At 36.6% G+C, this 22,827-nt stretch overlaps 1 protein-coding gene across 1 annotated transcript in view; it reads left to right on the forward strand.

Moving 5' to 3' along the window:
* Positions 1-22,827, forward strand: part of LOC578626 (laminin subunit alpha) — a 101,306-nt gene that overhangs the window by 19,080 nt on the left and 59,399 nt on the right. Inside the window, exons 5-25 of the mRNA XM_030983592.1 lie at positions 558-767; positions 1,814-1,948; positions 3,154-3,291; positions 3,751-3,888; positions 4,817-4,954; positions 6,310-6,444; positions 7,157-7,368; positions 7,894-8,046; positions 9,151-9,171; positions 14,047-14,152; positions 14,889-14,988; positions 15,545-15,701; positions 16,453-16,582; positions 17,063-17,214; positions 18,139-18,233; positions 18,944-19,112; positions 19,483-19,643; positions 20,032-20,143; positions 20,796-20,881; positions 21,275-21,407; positions 22,392-22,521. Of these exons, the coding sequence (XP_030839452.1) occupies positions 558-767; positions 1,814-1,948; positions 3,154-3,291; positions 3,751-3,888; positions 4,817-4,954; positions 6,310-6,444; positions 7,157-7,368; positions 7,894-8,046; positions 9,151-9,171; positions 14,047-14,152; positions 14,889-14,988; positions 15,545-15,701; positions 16,453-16,582; positions 17,063-17,214; positions 18,139-18,233; positions 18,944-19,112; positions 19,483-19,643; positions 20,032-20,143; positions 20,796-20,881; positions 21,275-21,407; positions 22,392-22,521 (2,811 nt within the window). The remainder of the gene's footprint in view (positions 1-557; positions 768-1,813; positions 1,949-3,153; positions 3,292-3,750; positions 3,889-4,816; positions 4,955-6,309; positions 6,445-7,156; positions 7,369-7,893; positions 8,047-9,150; positions 9,172-14,046; positions 14,153-14,888; positions 14,989-15,544; positions 15,702-16,452; positions 16,583-17,062; positions 17,215-18,138; positions 18,234-18,943; positions 19,113-19,482; positions 19,644-20,031; positions 20,144-20,795; positions 20,882-21,274; positions 21,408-22,391; positions 22,522-22,827) is intronic.

The following is a 22,827-nucleotide window of genomic DNA, read 5'->3' on the forward strand; positions in this document are numbered from 1 at the left end:
ATTGAATACCGCCCTCTAGTGACTAGTAATTTAAAAAAGCTCTTACTTCCTTATTCCTTGCCCGATTTTGTTCAAATTTTCACTGATATTTTTCAAATATCTTAAACTTTACAATAAAAGTAACTTAGTATAAAGGTTTTGGTTTCCTTTAACGTCTTGGCAACGGCCGCTAGTGTTGAGGCAGGGAATCGAAGCCCATACCTTGTAATCCATAGTCTGGAGAAATACATCTATACCACGACACCTCATACCCGCCTACCAGTCAATAGTCTTTTAAAAAGTGCCCTCATACCTGACTACCGGTTAATAGTTGTTTAGAAGATGCCTGTCACCCCAGGTAACAGGCGACATAAATCAATTGTGGTCAGATCCCCATTGGTTTATGTGTTACTTCGGGGTCATGGCAAGATGTGCGCAGGTTCCCTTGAGCCTATAAAACAGCCAGGCCTCCTGAAGCAGTCGATTTCTGTATATTATTGATATTTATAGCTTGTTCACCTCTTCTCTTTTACGTGTTAATATAATTTTTCCCATCCACCCCATCTGCCATCTGATAGGATGCAACTGCCACAGCCACTCCAACGAGTGCGTTTACGACGAGGAGGTCGCCCTCTCCAGGGGATCCATGGACATCAATGGTAACATGGAAGGAGGCGGAGTCTGCCAGAACTGCCAGCACAACACCGTAGGTGTCAACTGCCATCTTTGTAAGCCCGGCTTCTACAGGCCAGAGGGAAGGAAGCAGTCCGACTATGACGTCTGTCAACGTGAGTTATATTTATTTAGCGCGATTCGATAAGGTATATGTAACAATATTCAACATTCCAGCTAAAACTTACTCTTTCTCAGGCCTGATTATTACCCGATTTAAATCGGTTTCCTGATTATTTTTTTTTTCCAGATTTTTTTTCTTCCAGATTTTCCCCAGATTTCCCCCTATTTCCCCCAATTTTCTTACTCAAAAGATGGAGAAAAAATTTGTTAGAGGCCATTTTTTTCACCTAACCCTTTTTTTTTTAGTTCTGACCATCACCCATGTCTTTCTGAATCTACAAGTTAGAAATGAAGAAGAGTAAATGCAACAGCAGATCAAAATAGATCAATGAACAATGTGAAATATTTTTCCCAAATCATGATAGGATGATACTAGTTTTATAGTTGATTATAGTTTTTATCAAATACATTCGTTCTTGCTTATTTTGATTTATTAAAAGAAGTATCCATAATAATCATTGTTTATAAATACTCATATGGTACAAATAGATTCATATCGTAAATAAAAACTAGATGTTGGGAAACAAAGATGCCAAATTAAGCTCTTATAACTGTAAAAACATCTAGCTTGTTGTTGCTCAAATCGCTTTTCATCCACATGCTTCATTTTCAGTAGTCCAAATTCAGGGTGAATGAAATATTTAAAAAAAACTCATCATTTTAGGTCATGAAATGTTTCCTTGTTGACCACGTAACATTTCTCAAAAGGTAAACCCATCAACTGTACTGATAAAAACATTCACAAAAATGTTGAGAGATATTTGTCATACTGCAAGCACTTGACACTAATGTCATTTGGCAAGACATTGATCTACATTTGTCACACTCAACCCAGGTGATGTAAGTGGGTACCTGGCAGGAATTAATTCTTTGAAATGCTAGAGCGCCTAAATGGCAGCACAGCTAAAGCCGGGGTAATAATCTCCAAGTTTGGAAGCACTTAGTGATTGTATAATAAGTGCTATATAAAAACTGAGTATTATTATTATTATTATTATATTATTGATAACCTTTGACATTTTGTATTTTCTTGTTTCAGCCTGTATGTGCGATCCCATCCTGTCTACTGGTAACTGTGCACCTCTAACCGGTCAGTGCGAGTGCAAACCGGAATACGCCGGTCCTGACTGCACCGAGTGTAATGAGGGTTACTACGGCTACCCCTACTGCAGACGTAAGTAGTTTTTATACTTTCACAATCCTTAGAGTATGGTATCAAACTACTTGCTTGATTTCCTTATTTCTTCTGTTCTAGGGTGATGATCTTGCAACTAATTGAAATTTCTTGTTTACAGGTGATATTATGCCAGTCACAAGATGATTTGAGATGGAATGAAACAGAAATATAACAAAAATAATCATGATATAATATATAGCCTTTTTATATTCTTGTACATGTATTTATTTATTTTGTACTGGTTATCGCATCAGTAAAAGTTATGAATGTTAGACTCTTCATGTATATATACAGTCAAACCTGCATTTATAGTGACCACCTGTCTACAAAGACCAATTTTGTTGTTTCCCTTGAAAATGATTTCTCATTGAAACATGTACTATAGGCACCTGTACATAAAAACCACCTGCCTATAAAGACCACTCTTCTTGTCTCCCTTGGGTGGTCTTTATAGACAGGTTTCACTGTATTAGATGATTTGGTTGGTATGTGGAGTTTCTGTCATCTCTTACGGAAGGCTGTACTGTTAGTCAATTGCTTTCACAGACAATATTTCCTGACAGCTATAATTCAATGCTTATTGTATAAATGGAACTGAAAGTACTATGTTTTGATATGGTAGCCTAGTAAACAACACCACCTGTACAACTTTCTATCGGTCAGTAAGGTATACCATATTCCCACAGTCTGCTATGATGGTCAAGTTACTATTTGTAGGAATGTTGGTGCATAAAGGTCAACTTGGACATCTGTTGGCTTAGGACCTGACCTTTATAGACTTTCTCAAGGGTGTAATACTTGGTCCTTCTTTGGAGTAAAATCACTGTTTTTGACAAAGTATTTTGATCTTTTGGAAGTCCATCTGTTGTAAATTGTTTTATTTATTTGTAATATTTATCAATCAATTCGTCAGTCAGGCAATGAATGAATTAATGAATTTTTTAATCAGGCAGAGCAAATTGATTTACAAAATGAACTGACAATCATTCAATCAATCAGTCAATCAGTAAGTCACTGATTTAGTCAATCAATTGAGTTAATCACTCAATTAATCAGTCAATTAACCAAACAATCCATTAAATAATCAGTCGGTCTGTCAATCAATCAATCAATCAATCAATCAATCAATCAGTCAATCAGTCTATGAATGAATGAATAAGTCAATCATAAACATGAATCCACATTTCTTCCCTTTCCTCCAGCTTGTGACTGCAATTTGAACGGAACAGAGAACAAAGTATGCCAGGTCAACGGAGGTCAGTGCCCTTGCAAGCCCAACTACACCGGACGTAACTGCAACCTGTGCGCCCTCAGCTACTATGGCTTCCCAGAATGCCAAAGTAAGTCACATGATCTTACAAATCAACATGGATGTAATATGTTGAAATTTGAATGGTCAGAGATTGTTTGCAACTATGGTTACACATAACCCTAGATTTATGATATCTTTCTCATTTATCAATGATATTTGATTTTATTTGCCCTTTGAATTTATTGAATTGTGAATTGAGAATTCATGGAAACCAGAAAAATGAAGAGGGAAAATTTCTTCTGAAGAATGATGTTAAATTTTTGTGTGTGCTTTTTTTTCTCCATTTAAATGTGGTACTCACTAAACAGGTTAAAGTTCTCTTCATCATAATTTCAATTCCAAAGTTTTTATTATTTGTTTGCTTTTTACTGTTGTTCCTTGAAAGTTCCCACATATGTGGGCATAATAAATTCATGTTATCATGTTATTGTTGATATGGTTGAGATTATCATTAATACTGTTGCCATTATTTCTGTTAAACTCTAAGGATGTGACTGCAACACCATTGGATCGTTTGACATCGTATGTGATTCCGAGAACGGACAGTGCTCTTGCCGCGAGGTCTACGATGGACGATCCTGCGATAGTTGTCGCGATGGACACTACAACTTCCCAACTTGCAGTGGTAGGTTACTCAAAGTCTCCGGCATGTTCGTACATGAAGGCATCAGGAAATGATGATGGTACCGTAAAATACAAACTTTTAGACATAATTTTAATACGATAACCATTTCTGCAACAAAAAAAATTGTGAATTTCACATGTAGAGGATTATCTTGAAAGACACATCGTAGTATTATTCTCATAGTATCCACACCATCTGTGGATTTCCTGATAAAGAGAGCAATAAATCCTCTGGCTTTACGACCAAAGGGTGTTTTGTAATGTACACACTGTCAGTCAACTTCACAGATATTATCTTTTGGAAGTAAAACTCACCTAAATTTTTCTCCCAAACCTCGAACTGAACGCTGTCTAATATCTCATCAGCTATACCCCTAGAAAACTTGTATGGGAGGATGCCCCTCCAGCTGCAATTTTTCTTCATGTGAGATACATACACACATTTAAGTGACTCAGTAACATTGCCTCAGATTCTGAAACAAAATTCTGGATTTAGTTCATGCTGCAATCATGATTATAAACCTTTAGGTCAGTCAGGAACCCCATGACTTTCACAAGCTGATCGCCTGTATGATTATCAAGATATTAATGATTGGAATTCGAAATTTCAAAAACTGTTTTCACAACGGTTTTTATAACACTACAGTCCTTGGGGGAAATGAGTATGGTCAAACCGGCCAGTTAAAGATTTTTACTTTTTTGAGGCACTTCATGATCATTTTAAAGCACAATTTTTGTAGGGCTTCAATAAAACACCATATCACAGACACTGATAGGGCCATGCATCTCAGATTTAACATTGTTAAACGATGCCTTTAAATAGGTATTCAACTCAGTCTGTTGTGAGTTGACTCTACATATAGGAGCTAAAGATTTGTCTCGAAGTTTGCATTCATTCTTTTGTTTGTTCTGTTGTATGTTCCTTTCAGATTGTAGTTGCAGTCAGGTCGGTACTGAGGAAGAGGTCTGTAACAAGACCAATGGAGAATGCCTCTGCGGAGAGAACTTTGGTGGCCTGCGCTGCGAAAGGTGCTCCATAGGCTTCTACAACTACCCAGATTGTCTGCGTAAGTTGTTCCTCCTAATTGACCGATGGTTTTCAATGTAGATACAGTCAAACCTACTTTAGTGACCACCTGTCTACAAAGACCACATGTTTTGTTTTGCCTTGAAAATAGTTTCTCATCCAAACATGTACTAAAGGAACCTGTCTTCAAAGACCACTTTTTGTGTTTCCCTTGGCTGGTCGCTATAGACAGGTTTGACTGTACAATGAAACCTGTATATAAAGACCACTCAAGGGAGATAAGAATCATGTACTAAAGTAACCTGTCTACAAAGACCACTTTTTGTGTTTCCCTTGGGTGGTCACTATAGACGGGTTGTATTTGAAGACAGATGCTCTTTATGCACAGGTTTTTTTAATCCAAATTTCAATGAGAGCGCATTAAGGTAAACAAAAGAAAAGAAAAAAAAAGCCATAGGCTTCTACAGCTACCCAGAATGTCTGCGTAAGTTGTTCCTCCTATTTGACTGATAGTTTTCAATGTAGATACAGTCAGACCTGCTTCAATGACCACCTGGAAACAAAGACCACATGTTTTGTTTTGCCTTGAAAATAGTTTCTCATCAAAACATGTACTAAAGGAACCTGTCTACAAAGACCACTTTTTGTGTTTCCCTTGGCTGGTTGCTATAGACAGGTTTGACTGTACAATGACACCTGATTAAAAATGCTGCCCTTGTAGACAGATGCTCTTTATTCACATGTTTAAACAATTTTTTCTCTCCATGAGAGCGCATTAAGGTAAACAAAAGAAAAGAAGAAAAAAAAAAAGCCATAGGCTTCTTCAACTACCCAGAATGTCTGCGTAAGTTGTTGCTCCTATTTGACCGATGGTTTTCAATGTAGATACAATGAAACCTGTATATAAAGACCACTCAAAGGAGATTAGAAAGGTCTTTGTAGGCAGATGCTCTTTATGCACAGGTTTTTTTAATACAAATTTCAATGAGAACGCTTTAAGGTAAACAAAAGAAAAGAAAAGATGACTATGTTAATCATGTGGATTTTAGTGTTTAAAAAAAATAAAACACAAAAAACAGAATTCCTGTTTATCACTGTTTCTGAGTGGGCTGTGGAAATGTTACAACCAAGTTAAAACAATTACATCTCACATTTTGAAAGTTGATAACATGTTTCTATTTAGTCAAGAGCGTAGTTTATTTATGCACATTTTAATGCTAGCAAACTTAAATGTGTAGAATGTTCAGTACATGACATACTGTCATGCCAGACCCAAGCAAAAGTCCAACTCAAACATAACAGAGCAAAAGGAAGAACAAGAATTTAGTAATACCACAGTGTTTATTTTTTATGCAACTTTAATAACCTTTCACCTTTGACATATGACCTTTGTAGCATGTGGATGCGACGACACCGGGTCCTTCAACGGTCAGTGTGACGACAGTGGACAATGTCCTTGTGAGAGCAACTTTGCTGGACTCAAGTGTGACCAGTGTGCGGCCGGATTCTACAAGTACCCAGCCTGTGAACGTAAGTATTCCAAAGGTCAAGGAACGATCAGGGCCCTGTTGCATGAAACTTACCATCAATGGCAACTACCATGGTAACAGGGCTCATCAGCCAATCAAAATCAAGGTTTCCATGGTAGTTACCATCAATGGTAAGTTTTGTGCAACTGGGCCCAGGACAGGAGGTGAAGAGGTTTTTAAAAGTTCCCAATGCTCGTTTTAAAATTCCTATCCAATCTAATCCAATCTGGGAATGTGTAGTACACCAACAGGCACTGATTAAAGTGAAAATTACTTTAGAATTGAAAGAAAAATAATTTGCTGACTTTTGCAAGTTCCCTGTAAATTAGATTATATTGATAGTGAAGCGTGAAAGGTTTAAGATTTATTTGCTCTGGTATATGTTGCTGCAAAGTTTGCTCTGGGCATTATTTTGTCAAAGATGTAGGTTAGGGTTGCGATTGGGTTTTAGGTTAGGTTTGGGATTAGGGTTTGTTCCTAGGTTAAAAATGAGAACTGCCCATGGAGCCGTTACCGTCAGAGTATATGTCAAACAACAATTTTTATCAAAAATAATATCGCTAGTGACATTCGTTTGTCTCGCAATTTATGGTCAACAAGGGATCTAAAAAGATTACGAACAATTTTTATGGTGCAAAAGCTTATATTGCATGATTAGTTGAACAGCAATTCATGTACATTTACCCCTTTACCCACCCTCTTTCCAATCCCAGCATGCAACTGCGATCGCTACGGCTCCTTCAATGTCCTGTGTGACCAGGTCAGCGGCCAGTGCTCGTGCCGTCCCAACTTCCAGGGTAGGATGTGCCAGCAGTGCGGCGAAAGTTTCTACAACTATCCCAACTGCGAGGAATGCAACTGCGACCCTGCGGGTGTCATCGACGTTCCAGGACAGCCTCTGGGAGGATGCGGCTCTTCAACTGGGGTAGGTCGTCATGGCAATGATGATGTTGATAGAATAGATGCTGGAAAACTTGACATCACCACCACTTGATACTTTCATGAATTGTTAAAGTAGACATTAATTGAAAATTACAAGTATTGCCAATAAGTTATCACTAGAAACCAGGGAGCTAGATGACAATCGAAATCTTTTCCCCTCCCGGACACAGGAATCGGCAAATACTTAATAATAATGACAAATAAAGATAATACATTGGTATCTTTTGTAATGTTGGTAATGTTTGATCTTCTTGGTAATTTAAGTAATGTTAATTTGTTAAGTTATGTTAGTAATATTTTATTTTCTTGGTAATTTAAGTAATGTTAATTCCATTAGTAGTATTGATTTTTCTTGAAGTAATCTTGATTTGTGTACAGCGCTTTGAAACTTCTATGTCACAAGCGCTTTATAAATTGTTCGTATTATTGTTCTTCTTATTATTATTATCTGTCAGACATGTTGGTCATAACCTAATTGGTAGTCATATGTCTATGATATTTATTCTAGGGTGCATGCCTGTGTAAGGACAACGTGATGGGGCGTACCTGTGACACCTGCAAACCGCTGTATTGGAACCTTGGGATCAGCAACCCATACGGCTGCGAAGAATGCAACTGCAACTTGGCTGGAACTGTTGGCGGGATGGCCATTTGTGACATTGTAAGTATTGCATACAGGTAATAGCTTGCCTCAACAATTTCTAAATTTCTTGATGAAGGCATTTAATTTATCCCTGTTTGTTATAAATATGTAATTTTAAAGCACATAACGTGTTGGAAAATACTGCTCAAAAAGAAATGTATTTCTGAATTAGCTCATATTCTTTGAATACTCGTTTTTAACTTGATGTCAGTATCTGTGTATATGTCATAACTTTTCCTGAATATTTTGTTTTTTGTTTGAAGCACAGTCAATATTTATAGTATTAATTTTGTTCATGTAACACTTTTTAAATTACAAATCTGTACATGTGGAGCCTTGAGCTCTGTAATTGTCATTTTACAACAAGCAAATAACTAAAATGACACAATATACTAAAATTACATCAATACCTAATAGTGATTAATATAATTGTTTGTGAATCTGTTGGTTCCACAATTTTTTTGTCATTGTTGTTTGTTAGATTGATATCATAAATTCATGTATTTTGTTCCTTAGTATTTTCTCTCCTTACAGCACTCAGAGTTCCCATTATGTTTAGCAAGAGCAATTTCTTGCTAGCATTTTCTGTCCAAAGAGGAAATTGGTCCGTAGAGTATTCGTCAAGTTCATGTCATCTAAACCCCTCAAAAAAAGTTGGAAACTGTTTTTTATTTGTATTCAAGGTGATACAGTATTTGTCACAATTTTTTTCAGCCATGGAATGAGCAGTACATCAGAATAAGGGGCAGGGTCAAAAGTGAAATGTTGCACTGGTATTGTTAATATGCAGTGCACTACACAGCAGCCCTATACTCTTCAAAGAAAGAAGAATGCACGGCTGAACAAGAGCAGTGCATTTGTGCAACTTTCACTTTTGGCCTTGCCCCTTACTTTTATGAAATGCACATTCTATGACTGAAAAATAATAACTTATGGGGTATCATTATAAAGAGGAATAAAAACACTTTCTGATTATACTAAAAATAGCGATGATTGTGCCATAACAAGAGAGATATAATCAAGCAAACCTGAGTTTCCACACTTTTTTTGAGGGGTTTATTATGTTTTTGTTTTCATGTCTTTAATTGTGTCGTTGTTCTTTGCTAACAATTTTGTCTCCAGGCCCATGCGCCGTGGCACAAGGTAATACAATTAATGTTGACCCCTGACCTGTAGATATATAATTGACCTTTTTACCTTTGACCTTTGACCCTGTCAAACCTTGTTACTATATCTTCTTGCACTGTTCTATGATATCCCCTTCTGTATGTATATCTCTATTTGTGTATATTGTCTTTTCAGTACTACCTATATCTCCCCATTTTGATTAACTGCACTCTCCATTCCTTTGCGATGATTAAGGGTTCATTGCCCTCAAGAACTACTCTCCCCCCAAAAAGAAAAAAAACAAAAAAACAAAACAATTAAAACAATTGTAAGCCTGTTGCATATTACAAACAAACATTTTTTGTCAACCTACAATCCAAACTGGATTGGTCATATTCATACACTGCCAGGCTTTGTTTCCAAATTCTGACATTTCTTGTTTCCATAAGTTGATGAAACAAGCTTTGCAAGTTCAGAAACTGAGTGTCAAAACTATAGGCTGTCATCTTTGGAAATTATTAGTTGAGAGCAAGGAGAGCATTAACTCAAATATATTTTGAAAAGTGTTATTGCTCTTCCTTCCAAGTTCTTAATTCTGCCATTTTGTAAGATAAGGAGTTATGACATTGTTTTATGGTAGATTGTGATAGCCTATATAATTTATTTTTCTTCTGAGTGAAGATTTAGATAGTGTTTATGACGTCCTCTCGGAGGAATGTGAGGGTGCAGTTTTTCATAACAATCCCATCATTTTTTTGGAGTCCCTTTTTGGTGTTTTTGAGCCAGAAATATTTGTGGCAAGAATACTGCAGTTGCTTTCTGCACATGCTCAGTTTCATGACAAATATTTATTACCATCGGGTTAATTTCATCCTCAGTTGCTTTCAGAGTTATTTTTGTTTTGCTTAGATTTGCTATTTGCATAAATCTGTTATGCAGTGAGTTCCACTTTTGAACGTGTGCAATTCTGTGCAGTTCCGTCAGTTAAGAACTTTAAACGGCCTACATTATAAAACTTTATATAATAAATATGGCTTTGCAGTCAGGGCTTTTAATGCACATCTACTATTCTATTTAAGTCTGGACTTAAAATTTGATTGTCTAGCTCTTACTTTGATTTGGTAAACAAACTAAATATACTTTTTATACATTAACAAAATAATGAATGGTCATATCACACCAAAAATATCTTAAAACAAACCGATAAATATTTAAAATATACATAGCTGGTCATTTTTTATTCACTTGTGTATTCATGAATCTTATCTAAGGGCGGGAGATATGAATGTATTTTGTAGCTGGAGCTATAATAAGGCCCCCCCCCCACCCTAGTACAAATTGAAAATCCAAACTGCATATAAACAGTGAACCTGAATTCCTTTTTTGTAATCGTATACTAGTTTTGATTTGGTAGTCCTCTGTTTAACTCTACTTTGACCTTTAAAAAAATCAGTATAAACACATACACATACTTTTGACCCTCTTCTTAAAATAATATAGACTTAAACAGTGACTTCGCTTTAGGGTTTTTGCTGTGTTTAATATATAAGATTGCATGCCTAGATATTGAATTTATTAGTTTTAATTATAGAGAAGAATAACAATTTCAATATGACAAATTTTAATCATACACCTACTGTGTGATGTGAAATTAAATTTCATCATTTTCCCTCATATTCATTATAATCTACCTCCTAGATTTCCAACTATATGATTGACACTATACTGTACTTATATAGACCCTGAATTATCTTTTTCTCATGAATATCAATTATTAATTTTTAAATTTATGAGTGCCCTTTCCCCTATAACTTTTCTTAATCTTTTTTTGAACTATTTATTATCAATATTACAATTATTTTAACCTACACACATGTACATGTATGTCAGTTTTAATGCACATACATGTGTGTGATATTATTCATTTGGAATGTACATTATTCTACAGATTAAGTATATATTTCATTTGATTTGATAAATATATGTTTTAACAATAATGAACCATAAGAAAATATATATTTCAAATTTTTGAATTGGATATGTAATGATGTACTTGTTTTACCATCATTCACTAAAGTAGGTTGCATTTTTATCACATCGTTTAAAACTTTAATTATTGGGATACAATGACTGTACACACAAAAATGGTAATTTTGTAGTTGTTTCCCACACCGTAGAAAAAGTAAGGTCTGAAGGAAAGAGGAAAACAAATTAAAAGGAGGGGGGGGGGGGGGAGAGTCCCAATGAGCAAGAGCCGGATGGCAAGAGAGAACAGAGTGAGGAAAATGGAGAGAGAAGGGAGGAAGAGAGAAAATGAAAGATTTGTTTATTTTACTACATGACATTATACATGACTGGAAGGAAAAAAAACATGAATGTATTTTTTAGCCCTTCAGATATTTCTTGCTAAAATATTAAAATTGTATGACATGTAGGTCCTTTCTTTTTGACCACACTTTTAGGAAATGACCACATTTAAAACTTTTTATAGATAATTTTAAAATAATTTGTATCCATTAGCTTGTGAAAATGTAATGTCCATTTTCAGAATTGTTGTTTTTACCAGCTTCTATGTTTGATCCCTTTTCCCACTACCCGTACCTTTAGCCTTTCCCCCTTGTGCTTTCCCTCGTGAATCTGTAGTTCTTTTGAACATTCTAGTATAGATTGAACAGTAGATTTACATGTGTTTAGAAAAGAAAATAAGACTGGTCCAGTGTTATCGCCTTGAGGGACACCTCTATGCATATGTTATAGGTCCCTTTTGATTGATGAAATATCATGCCCAGTTTACTGTGTTTCAAAAGAGAAAGCACTGGAGGTTTGTTCCCAACTCACACCCCTCCACCAATTCTTGCTGCCCCACCATTTCCCTGTTACCCACCCTTTTACTTCCTTATGTTGCTTACCATTGGTGGAAAGGGGAAAATGTGTGAAATGCACAAGCAGCAGCTTTACTTTGTTGCTTTTTGCACAATGCAGTTTTGCAAAAATATGAACTCCATGCTTTAGATACTGGCTGGAAGTTGTACATGTGTGATTTATCAATGAAATGAAAGAGGAAAAGAGAATGTGGAGCTTTAAATAAAGAATATGGAATTGAAAAAACCAGGGAAGACATTGACTAATGTATCTCTGTGTTTCATTATATTTTTTTCTTCCATTTCACACGGTAAAAAAGGAAGTTTTATATGTATACATGGGATAATGTTTTTTGTATTTGTTAAATAAATTTCTGTATTGTTTCTCATGGGATCATGTTTGCTGGTGATGGAAAAATCATCCCTATATATTGTATACTTATGAATCTTCACTCTAAAAAGGCAATAAAAAAATAATAATTGATGAATAAAAGCATCAACAACTGTATTGTTGCACACCTTCTTTCACACATGTTCAGTTGTATGTAAAGCTTGTGTTGCACCCAATTTATTTCATAAAATTTGCAAATTTATCACTATTCTTAAAAAGCATCTTGTTTTCATGGTATTATGGATCATGTATTATATCACATATTCTATATTGATTCTACACTTTGGTGCTGGAATTATTCAGATTTATTTAACATGTATTCATTCATCACATGAAATATTTCAAAGAAAATTATTTATTAAATTTAAAGGTATAGCGTTGTAAAAAGGTATTAAAACATGGGGAAAGGTCAAAGAATATTAAAACTTATAACCATCCATGGTGTCGAATATAAGTATAGAGTATCAGAGTTGACCTAAAAGCACTGCAATATGATTGGGATACATAATTTCCTCATTTTCTTCTGGGATATGGATTGTTATTATGTTATGCACATTTTCTAATTAAATTCTGACCTTGTACTTGGTTTATTCAACTAATACTTCCAAAAATTAGGACTACCAGTTCAGGTTTTAATTGTGTTATATTTTGTGTTATTTACAAAGAATTATGTAAAACCCTCAAAATAAAGAAGATACTATCACATTTTATAAATATATTTATAATCTTACCACCAGGCTAATTACTATTTAGTATTTATAGCATGGATTCAAATGAAGATCCTTATCTTGCTATTATATAACGAGAGAAAGGTAATAAATCTTTAAGATTATAATGTGTTTAATACAGTGCGAATGCAAACATGTGATAGCACGAACTATATATCAAAGATGACCGAAGCTTTTAAGCAAGAAGTATATATACATGTACCGTATATATATTTATATATATATATATATAAGCCACTTACGATATCTATTTTACCCGATACATGTATAACGATGGACTACATATAGCATGTTTATCAAAGATACATATATTAGGATGAAGTATTTATCCTATTTACCCACAGGTTATCCATGTATTTACTTTAATTGTTTTTGTAGTGAATTCCTCCACATTAAGAAACATATACCGTATGTATGTTGCAGTCTCAAAACACTTTAATACCGGTATTCATTGTTGGAGGGTGCACATTCATGTACCTCCAAGATGATGCAATGTCAATTCGCAAAACAAATATATAGAATATACAGAATAATACTTAATGTGCTCTGTAATAACCATTTTGTAGTGTACAACTTTCTAGGTGCCACTTTGTATTCTTTTGTAATACAAATAGTTAGAATATTCGATATAAAATTGATCAGCATTTTCTGATTTTGGTCATGCTAAACTATGTGCCTTTAATCCGAAGGTTCATTACATTGTGTGCATCATACAGAAATCCTTAACATATGGGTGTTGTTTCATCCCAAACCTCCATTGCATTTGGGGAAACTTGATCTTGTTTTTGCTAAGTATCATTCAGAGTGAGTTCTAAAGCTACAAAGTCTGATTTGTTTAGAATTAATTGAGAAGTTTGAGAATAATCTTGTTCTGTATCATTCCAAATGCGCCCTAATGCTATTGGGTCTGATTTATTTCTGAAATAAACAGAGGACTGGTCAGTGCTTCTGCAAAGGTCAGGTGACTGGACGTACTTGCGCAGAATGCCGAGATGGAACCTACCAGCTGGAGGCCAGCAACCCCATCGGTTGCCAAGGTAACTTTTCACTATAATTGTAGAAGATTTAGAAGATTGCCCTATGAGGCAATATTTTATTAAAGATGTTTATAAGTACATATGTCGTTTTCATGATAATTTAGGAAGGCTACTTACATTACATTTGACGTATGCATTGCCTTCTTAGTTGTGCGTATTGTTGAATTTTGGAGCCTCCAATATTTCGCAATATTCATGAAAATAAACAAAAAATAAATACAGTACATGTCCTCTACTTTAATAAATAATTACTGGTAATACATTTTTGAAAGGGGATATGGCACAATCCCAACAAATTATACACTTAAATGGGTAAATAATATGGTTATTTGGTTACAAAGTAGGAGGCCCGATGGCTCACTTTATGGGAGATCTGGGGTTTGAAACCAGTTGAGGACTTAAAGCCGTTGGTGGTCCCCTCGTTGCCTAATGGGAATCATACACATGCTTTCTTAGCAGTCGGGTAAAAACCAACCCAATCACAATCTATGTACTCCTGGGCCCCGTCTTACAAAGAGTTGATATCAATCACAACTATGTACATAAGACATAGGAGACTACATCAATCACAACTCTTGGTAAGATGAGGCCCAGGTATGCCAGTTGGGTATAAAAAATGGGGGGGGGGGGGGGCACGACAGGAGGCACTTTGTGCCTTCTAGGAACGCAATTGCTTAGAAAAGCAGGTTTATTGACAAGATAATAAAGTTGTCTTCATTTTGTATATGCTTTTCAGACTGCAACTGTGACGTAGGAGGATCTGTGCATGCTGCCTGTGACACGCGAACGGGACAGTGTGTCTGCCGACCTAGGGTCACTGGAGTCACTTGTGACATGTAAGAAAGTCATTCCGATTAATCATGATGATGGTGGTGGTGGTACTAAAAGTTATGATGATGATGATGAAAAGGGGATGATGGTGATGATGAATATTACGATTGTGTTGATGGTGAAGACTGTACCTGTGATGTAGGCGATTGTGTGCATGTTGCCCGTTACACGCAAACGAGACAGTGTGTCTGCCGGCCTAGGGTCACTGGAGTCACTTGTGACATGTAAGAAAGTCATTCTGATTAGTCATGATGATGTTGATGGTGGTCATGATTACAGATGGTGGCGGTAGTATTAGTGATGATGTTGGTGATGATGTTGATGCTTATTAGGTGTATGTGGCCTGCAGACTGCAGGACTGGAGTCACTTGTGACATGTTAGAAAATCTTTCCAAAGAATAAGGGATGATGTGTTTGATTGTGAGGAAGAGGAGGAATAGTAAGATGGAGAGGAGAAGTAGAAGGAGGAGGAGGATTAAGTGGACGAGGATGATGATAAATGCTTCTGATGATGAATGTGCGTTTAATCTCACTATGAACTTCTTTTTATTCCATCATCAGGCCTGAGGCCAATCACTTTGTTCCAGACCTTCACCAGATGAAGTTTGAGGCCGAGGATGGATACACCCCCAACGGTCGTCGCGTCCGCTTCGGTTACGACTCTTTTGAGTTCCCAGGATTCTCCTATCTTGGATACGCCATCATGTCTGCTATTCAGGTATCAAACTAATTCAATTTGGTTAACTCTTATCCTGCCATAATGAATACAGCCCAGTGCCACAGGGCTAATCCCCATTGTGCCAAGCCACAAATCCCCCTTGTGCCAAGTTTATTTTGAGATAATTTGATAATCTGATGGTGTGATCAATTGCACGTGCGAAGCACTCAGCCCAGTACAATGAGCATGAACAATATATGCTTTTATGAATGCGAGCATGCATGCATAAAGCAGCTAAGCTGTGGCTCGCTAGCGGGTGAATTAAGCAGCCAATCGATAGCGTGCTTGCGTGTACAAAGCACTATAACAGTAGCTTGCATGCGGCCTTATGGCAGGATATGAGCTAACTGGCATTTCATTCATAGTTGTTCAAGCTCCACTTTCACCAGCCTGGCATGAGCAAAACCTTGTGCCTGTAATATTTTCACGATACATTATTAATCTCCAACATGTTGTTGGGTTTTCAAGGGCATCTGATTGTGAATGCAATTTTGCTTTAGTGACTTTGATTCATTGAAATTTCAACCATCCTTAGAAATAGCCCATTGTGGTAGACTAAAATTTACATAAACAGGTTTTGTCAGTGATTATAAAAGTTCACTGGCCATTGGCATAAACATTTACAGGGTATGCCCATTTATTTGATATCACTTTTTACCTTGCTACTTACAAAAGTATCTTAGGACCTTACCAAAATTAAACATTAGACATTTTATATTTCATCCTGATTTGGTATCAATCGTACTCACAGCCCACCATCCGCATTCCCATCACGGTTGAGTCACCCAGCATCTACCGAATCATCATGCGCTACTACTACCCCAACGCAGGAGGACCAACCCGTGGTAGGATGACCGTTACACCTGCTGACCCTTCACAAGGTAAGACTACATGACTTGAGTGTTCTTCAGGGATCCCTAGTAGGTCCTATCATATTTCTTATGATGTATCATATAACAACTACTCCCAGGATAATCTTCAATCTGACAAGCTACTACCCTTGAGTTTGCATGCTATGGGAGTTGCCCTAAAATATAAAGAACCCATGCTTTCTGCACACCCCTTATATTCAAGGTTTGTAATCACATATTTGGGGGGGGGGGGGGTGATATTGTGCAACGTAAATAACTATTTTCAAACATCCACAATCATGAACGTTCTTTTATCTCCTCGATGAATTGGTTGATTGATTCATTCTGGATTTTGCACAGCCAGATTATGCTTGTGGGCGTGACCACGACAACATTAGTAAACGGGTCTATTGATCATTACCTGATGTATATTCATCATTCATGAATTGATGAATTTTATTAACTTGATGAATATTAATGACTTGATGAATATTCATGTCTCTTTTGCAGTGCAAGCTTCTGAACAGAGCAGTGGTATCATCTTCATCAGTACAACCATTCCTCAGTTTGTGACAGTCGAGGGCAGCGGAGTCATCAAACCTTTTGTGCTGAATCCTGGTTCATGGGTTGTGACCATCGAGGCTCCAGAGGGCATCCTCATTGTAAATCTTTCTTTTTTGTTTCGTACATGAAAATTTGGGGCGTTTCACAAAGATCCTAATTCCTAAGTTTAAATTAACTCTAAGTTGGACTTTAAAAAAATGGATACTCATTTGTAGCCTGAAAATAAAATAAATTCATTAGTGAAAATTCAAGTACTTAGACTATTTTTTATAAATTCCACATCAAGAACATTTTAAAAGAACTTTAACAAAATATCTTCATAGATGCTAACAGCTTTCCATAATTGTTACATGTAAGTCCAACTTTGGGATAAGTTCAACTTAGGATCTTTGTGAAACACTCCCCAGGAATCATACATTTGCGGTCTTTTCAGAAACAAAATTTTTCTTTTCCTAAACAAAACTCCAATTGAAAAGGGAACACTTTTTATTTGGGAGCATTTTTAGCTTGTGGCGTGAATCTGCATAGTATGGTAAAACCTACCAATGAATACCTCTGTTGTAACATACTGTTCATAGCAAGGTAATATTGCTGGTCGTCCTGTTTCATAAAGAGTCACGAATGATCCAGATTGATTGCAAGTCCTCCGATCAATCACACTCTTACAAAATCTTTAATGCAGAGTTGAAATTGCTAAATCAAGTTGCGATTCATTTGAATCAATAGCACACTCAAACCTGCTTTAGTGACCACCTGTCTACAAAGATCACATTTTTGGTTTCCCTTGAATATGGTTTCTCATTGAAACATGTACTAAAGGAACCTGTCTACAAAGACCACTTTTTGTGTTTCCCTTGGGCGGTCGCTATAGACAGGTTTGACTGTAGTTCTTTCTAAAACTGGCCATTGATATAACAAGAGTTTCTTAAAGCAAGGTTAATATGTCCTTTGTGTCGAGGAGTTTATTATGAAGTCCCACAGGATTCTGAAATGCCTTTCTTTCTTGCTTCCATCTTTGACAGGATTACATTGTTCTTCTACCATCTGACTTCTACGAAGCAACGATTCTTCAGGAGCATACGACCGAGCCTTGCATCGTCGGTACTCCTCAGCAAAGGTAAGAAAACTTTTACCCATTCCATGATCATTTCTTTCTAAAAAACATAGATTGATACATATTCTCATGAGTCATCTAACTTTGGTCCAGGTTTAAAGCCTGTCTACACTAGTTTAGCCAGGAGGGATTAGACCTCCCTGCGCGGTCACTGACAGGTGGTTATCTAATCAAATCAGCTCTCAATTAATATAAGAAAAAGGGAATCATGGGGGAACAACGGGTACCACTTAGGCATTGTTTGCTATAGAGAGGGCCCAGCAGCTACAAGTAGTGCAGTCCTGCTTTAAACCATTCCTTACAAATGGCCTAGGCGATACAAACTAGCCGAGTCCCTCCAATCACCTGGGGACGGGGTTAGGGTTGAGGTCTTGACCACTACGTTCCATGGATGAACATGGGTGGGGGTGGGGGTGGGGGGAACATGGACCCCCTTGGCTATGCATATGTGTGCTGATATCTGCTCACATATCTCTTTTCTATTAAAAACAAAAATTAAAGTAGCTTAGCATTGCAGCATCATGAAACAAAATATTTCTGTGGAGGACACATTGTAAGAATGTTTCCAGTTCACTAAATACATCAGTGGAAAAGCAATATTACATAGCAACGAGAGCAACTTAATCTAAAATCCTGTCCCCACAAGAATGAGCACACTTGTAAGACCTTCTATTTTATCACCTTGACAAGCAAAATTTTGTTTCTTCAAACAGATGTAACTTCTACGTCTTTCCCGAGGTGGACCAGTTCTTCGTCGCTCCAGGTGTTGACGGATATTCGGTGGACAGCAACGGAGGGCGCTACCCAGTCCAGAGGTTCGGAGATGATCTCATCATGCAGGAGCTTGGCGTGGATAGCATGGCTCTCGTTGATGATAACCAGGTACATTTTATAGTGTTGATAGAATTTTCGTTTAATGGTTTGGAATGGCATGGCTACTACTGGGAAGGGTCCTCTGTAAAGGACTAGTCCCATTTCTTCTCCCTCCAGTATAGTACAGACCGCCGTTGGCGTATTATCGTACCTTTTGCTTGTCAAGTGCAAGTAAGAAGGCTCTACAAGAATTCTATGTGCAGCTAAAAACAGTCTGACCGATAACATGGACTAAATATGTATAAATCATCCCGTAATAGTTCTCCTTAAAGTTTATGAATTCTATATTAGGAAATATGAAGTGATAGTCGATAATGAAGTGCCCATCATCCTTAATGCTGATATATTTTTTGTTTATTACTTTTCCATCACTGTACAGAACATCTACGGTATCGATCTACCCATTTTCCAAGCTGGACGCTACGTGCTGATCTTTGAGTACTACGGTGGTGGTCCAGGCCAGCAATCTGCTCTCATCGATGTCTACGGTTCCCAAGATACCCAACAAGGAGAGCTCATCTTCAATGATTGCGCCTTCCTGTAAGTGTGTGTTGATCATTGTTAAGAAACAAATAAAAGGAGGCTATCAAATTGGCAGCGCATTTTTATGTTTGAGTAATTGTTCAGATTTTTAGTACATTATTCATTGTGGCAAACTCTATAATCTGTCTTATTTTTAAATCAAGCTGTCGTCATTGTTAAAGTCATAATATTTGGATTTGGAAAGCTTTTTCCCAAATTAAAGGTTTTTTACAAAATATTTCTTGATCAACTTAAAAGGAAATGGGGCCCAGTTGCACAAGGGCTCAAAAAACTTAGTTGGATTCTATGGAAAGTCGAACATTTTTATTAAAATAAAATCTTATCTAATGGGTGTCTGTGCATCACCTTCCCACTCCAACATTAATCTGTCCTTGCTTTTTTGCAGATGTCGGGCGATCGTTCTGGACGATGATAGCCGTGTCCAGGTGTTTGACATCCAGGATGTCATGCCCTATGCTCAGCTCACCAAGATAGGAGGACCCTACATGCTCTCAATCGTAAGTAGCATCTTTTCCCCTCAATATTTGTACTATTATGTATCCATTGAGGGTAGTCATGCTATCAAGCTTTGCTTACTTTGTCATCCCTCCTGTTTGATGTTTTCGATTAGTTACAGCCAGCCTTTCTTTATTCTACATATACTGGTAATCTTTTGACATGTGAAAATTTGCAATGTTTTGTTTGTTATATATTTGTAAAAGTGAAAAAGGAAAAAAAAAATCAAACAGAAATAAATAAATCAAATCAAATAAATCAAATCTTTCTTTGGGTCTGCAACACATGCTCTAGAAACAATAATGTCAACAATATGTCTAGTGCATATGATGATATGATATACACTGTTATGTCTCTCTGTGTCTCCAAAGGACTTTAATAATAATAATATTCCGCTTGTATATGGTGCTTAATACATCTACAATGTCTGTAAGCGATTTACAGATATACTATCACCCTGGTCATTGAATTCAATACTTGCCCGCACACAATTCAGATATCAATACAAAGACTTTGGTGCATTCAATGAATACAAATTACGAAATTGATAGAGTTTGCAGACGTAGGACACGTTTGCATTTGCAATGTCAATATTTCCTTAACAATACTCTAATGGGTTCAAAAAAATTCTGATATTTCTCTATCATATTCCAGAGCCGTGTAATTGCCATCCCAGTGGAGTCATTCACATATGACTTTGTTACGCCAACCTTGGAGTGTGTCCGCACTGCTGATGGAGAGTAAGTGTTTATGCTACTTCTAATGATTTGTGTTTTTAGTAAACCGTAGTAATTACATGATTAAAGGCATCGTTAAACAATGTTTACAGTTTTACAAATCTGAGATGCATGGCCCTATGTGTTATCGGTGTCTGTGATATGGTGTTATATTGAAGCCCTATAAAAATTTCGCTTCAAAATGATAATTATGATTACCGCATGAGCTAAATCCAGAATTTCTTTCAGAATCCGAAGCAAAGATACCCGATCCCTTTAAGTTTCTGTTATAATGTCCAAATTCAACTTTCTGGTTATTCCTGCTGTTTACACTAAGTACTGCAAGATGAACATTTTCAGTATGTCTCCCTTTAATGCTTCAGTAAGTGATATTTTTTCTTGCCGTTTGTTTCCTAGGTGCCTGCCATCAACTTACCCCGTGCCACCAAACACCATTCTCCTGGAGGGAGAGATGAACCTGGATGCACCCCTACCACCAAACATTTACAACCCATCTCCTACCGTCACCTACCTCTCCAACGACAACCAGGTAAGTCACAATTCCTGCTACATAATGGGATGATAATATCCAAATAATATACAGCAGTGGGGGCATTAGTAAGATTTACCCACACAAGGTACCTTTGGAACAGTCTAACACGACCGAGGCGGTAGCTGAGGGTGTTTGGAATGTTTCGAAGGTACATGTACCAAGTGAGGGTAATTTTACTAATGCCTGAACAAAAGGATGTGTATCATTTGTTTTATAAGATTATGTTTTATTTATTTTTATAAAATTATATTCTATAACATGATTTTACTAATGACTGGTCATTAGAGTTGGATAATGACCGGTCATTATCCAAATTACATGTTAGGCAAAATAAATGCCTGGTCACGTGTACGCTTTCAACCAATCATTTGATTAGGATCCACGTCATCATCTTATAATACCTGATAACTCAACAATAACAAGAAGAACAACAAATAAAAAGAAAATCAATCAATTTTCATGAGAGTGAAAGAACCTTCATGTTTAACCCGACAAGTATACTGATGACCCTCCTTTTTCAGATGGCATGTGGCATCGTTTTTGAAGATATGCATAACATTTGTTATCTTAACATCAAATTGGCCCTTACGCTACAAAATAATTGCCAGAATCCGAGTTAAACAGGGTTTCGATAGGTTCCATTAGTTCACCGACAATACTGCGTAGTTGCCATTTTGTTCCGCGATCATGAGATTTCCATAATTCTCTGTTTTCCAGTGATTTGCTAGGAGTTAGAGTAAGTAGGACAACGAGACTAATCATAAACATATGTTAAGTAATATTAGTTCAGCAGAACAGTGATCTGAATATCATCAAAACTTGGATCTTTATACAATTTTTGTGGAATATACCTGTTATTTACAGAACACAGCCTCGTATCACTATGACCTTGTACCAAACAGCAAAGAGGTCGTGTTTGTCATCCACTATTAGAAACTTGATCTTTATACGATTTATGTGTGAAATGTTTGTGATTTACAGAACACAGCCTCGTATCACGATGATCTTGTACCAAACAGTGGAGAGGTTGTGTTTGTCATCCACTATTACCAACCCAACGGAGAGTCCTACGATACAGACTTCAGAGTTGTCGGCCAGTTTGATGGCGAAGGTAAATCTCTCAGGCCTGATAATTACCTGATTTAAATCGGTTTCTCAATTTTTTCCCAATTTTTTTTTTCTTCCTGATTTTACCCCTTTTTTCCTGATTTTCCCCTTTTCCATTTTTTCCCAATTTTCATACTCAAAAGTTAGATATAGCTATAGTACATTATTGTAGTATTTGATCTGGGGTTTAAATAAGGAATTTTTCAACTAATGTTAAAAACAGACTGCTGGACATTAGTCGCTAGAGCATGTCTTATAGAACCATTTGCCTACAGCTTTTCATCTTCATCATTTGATGCCGCATTTGAGT

This window comes from Strongylocentrotus purpuratus, unplaced genomic scaffold (genome assembly GCF_000002235.5).
Source record: "Strongylocentrotus purpuratus isolate Spur 01 unplaced genomic scaffold, Spur_5.0 spur5_scaffold_13, whole genome shotgun sequence".
Lineage (NCBI taxonomy): Eukaryota > Metazoa > Echinodermata > Echinoidea > Camarodonta > Strongylocentrotidae > Strongylocentrotus > Strongylocentrotus purpuratus.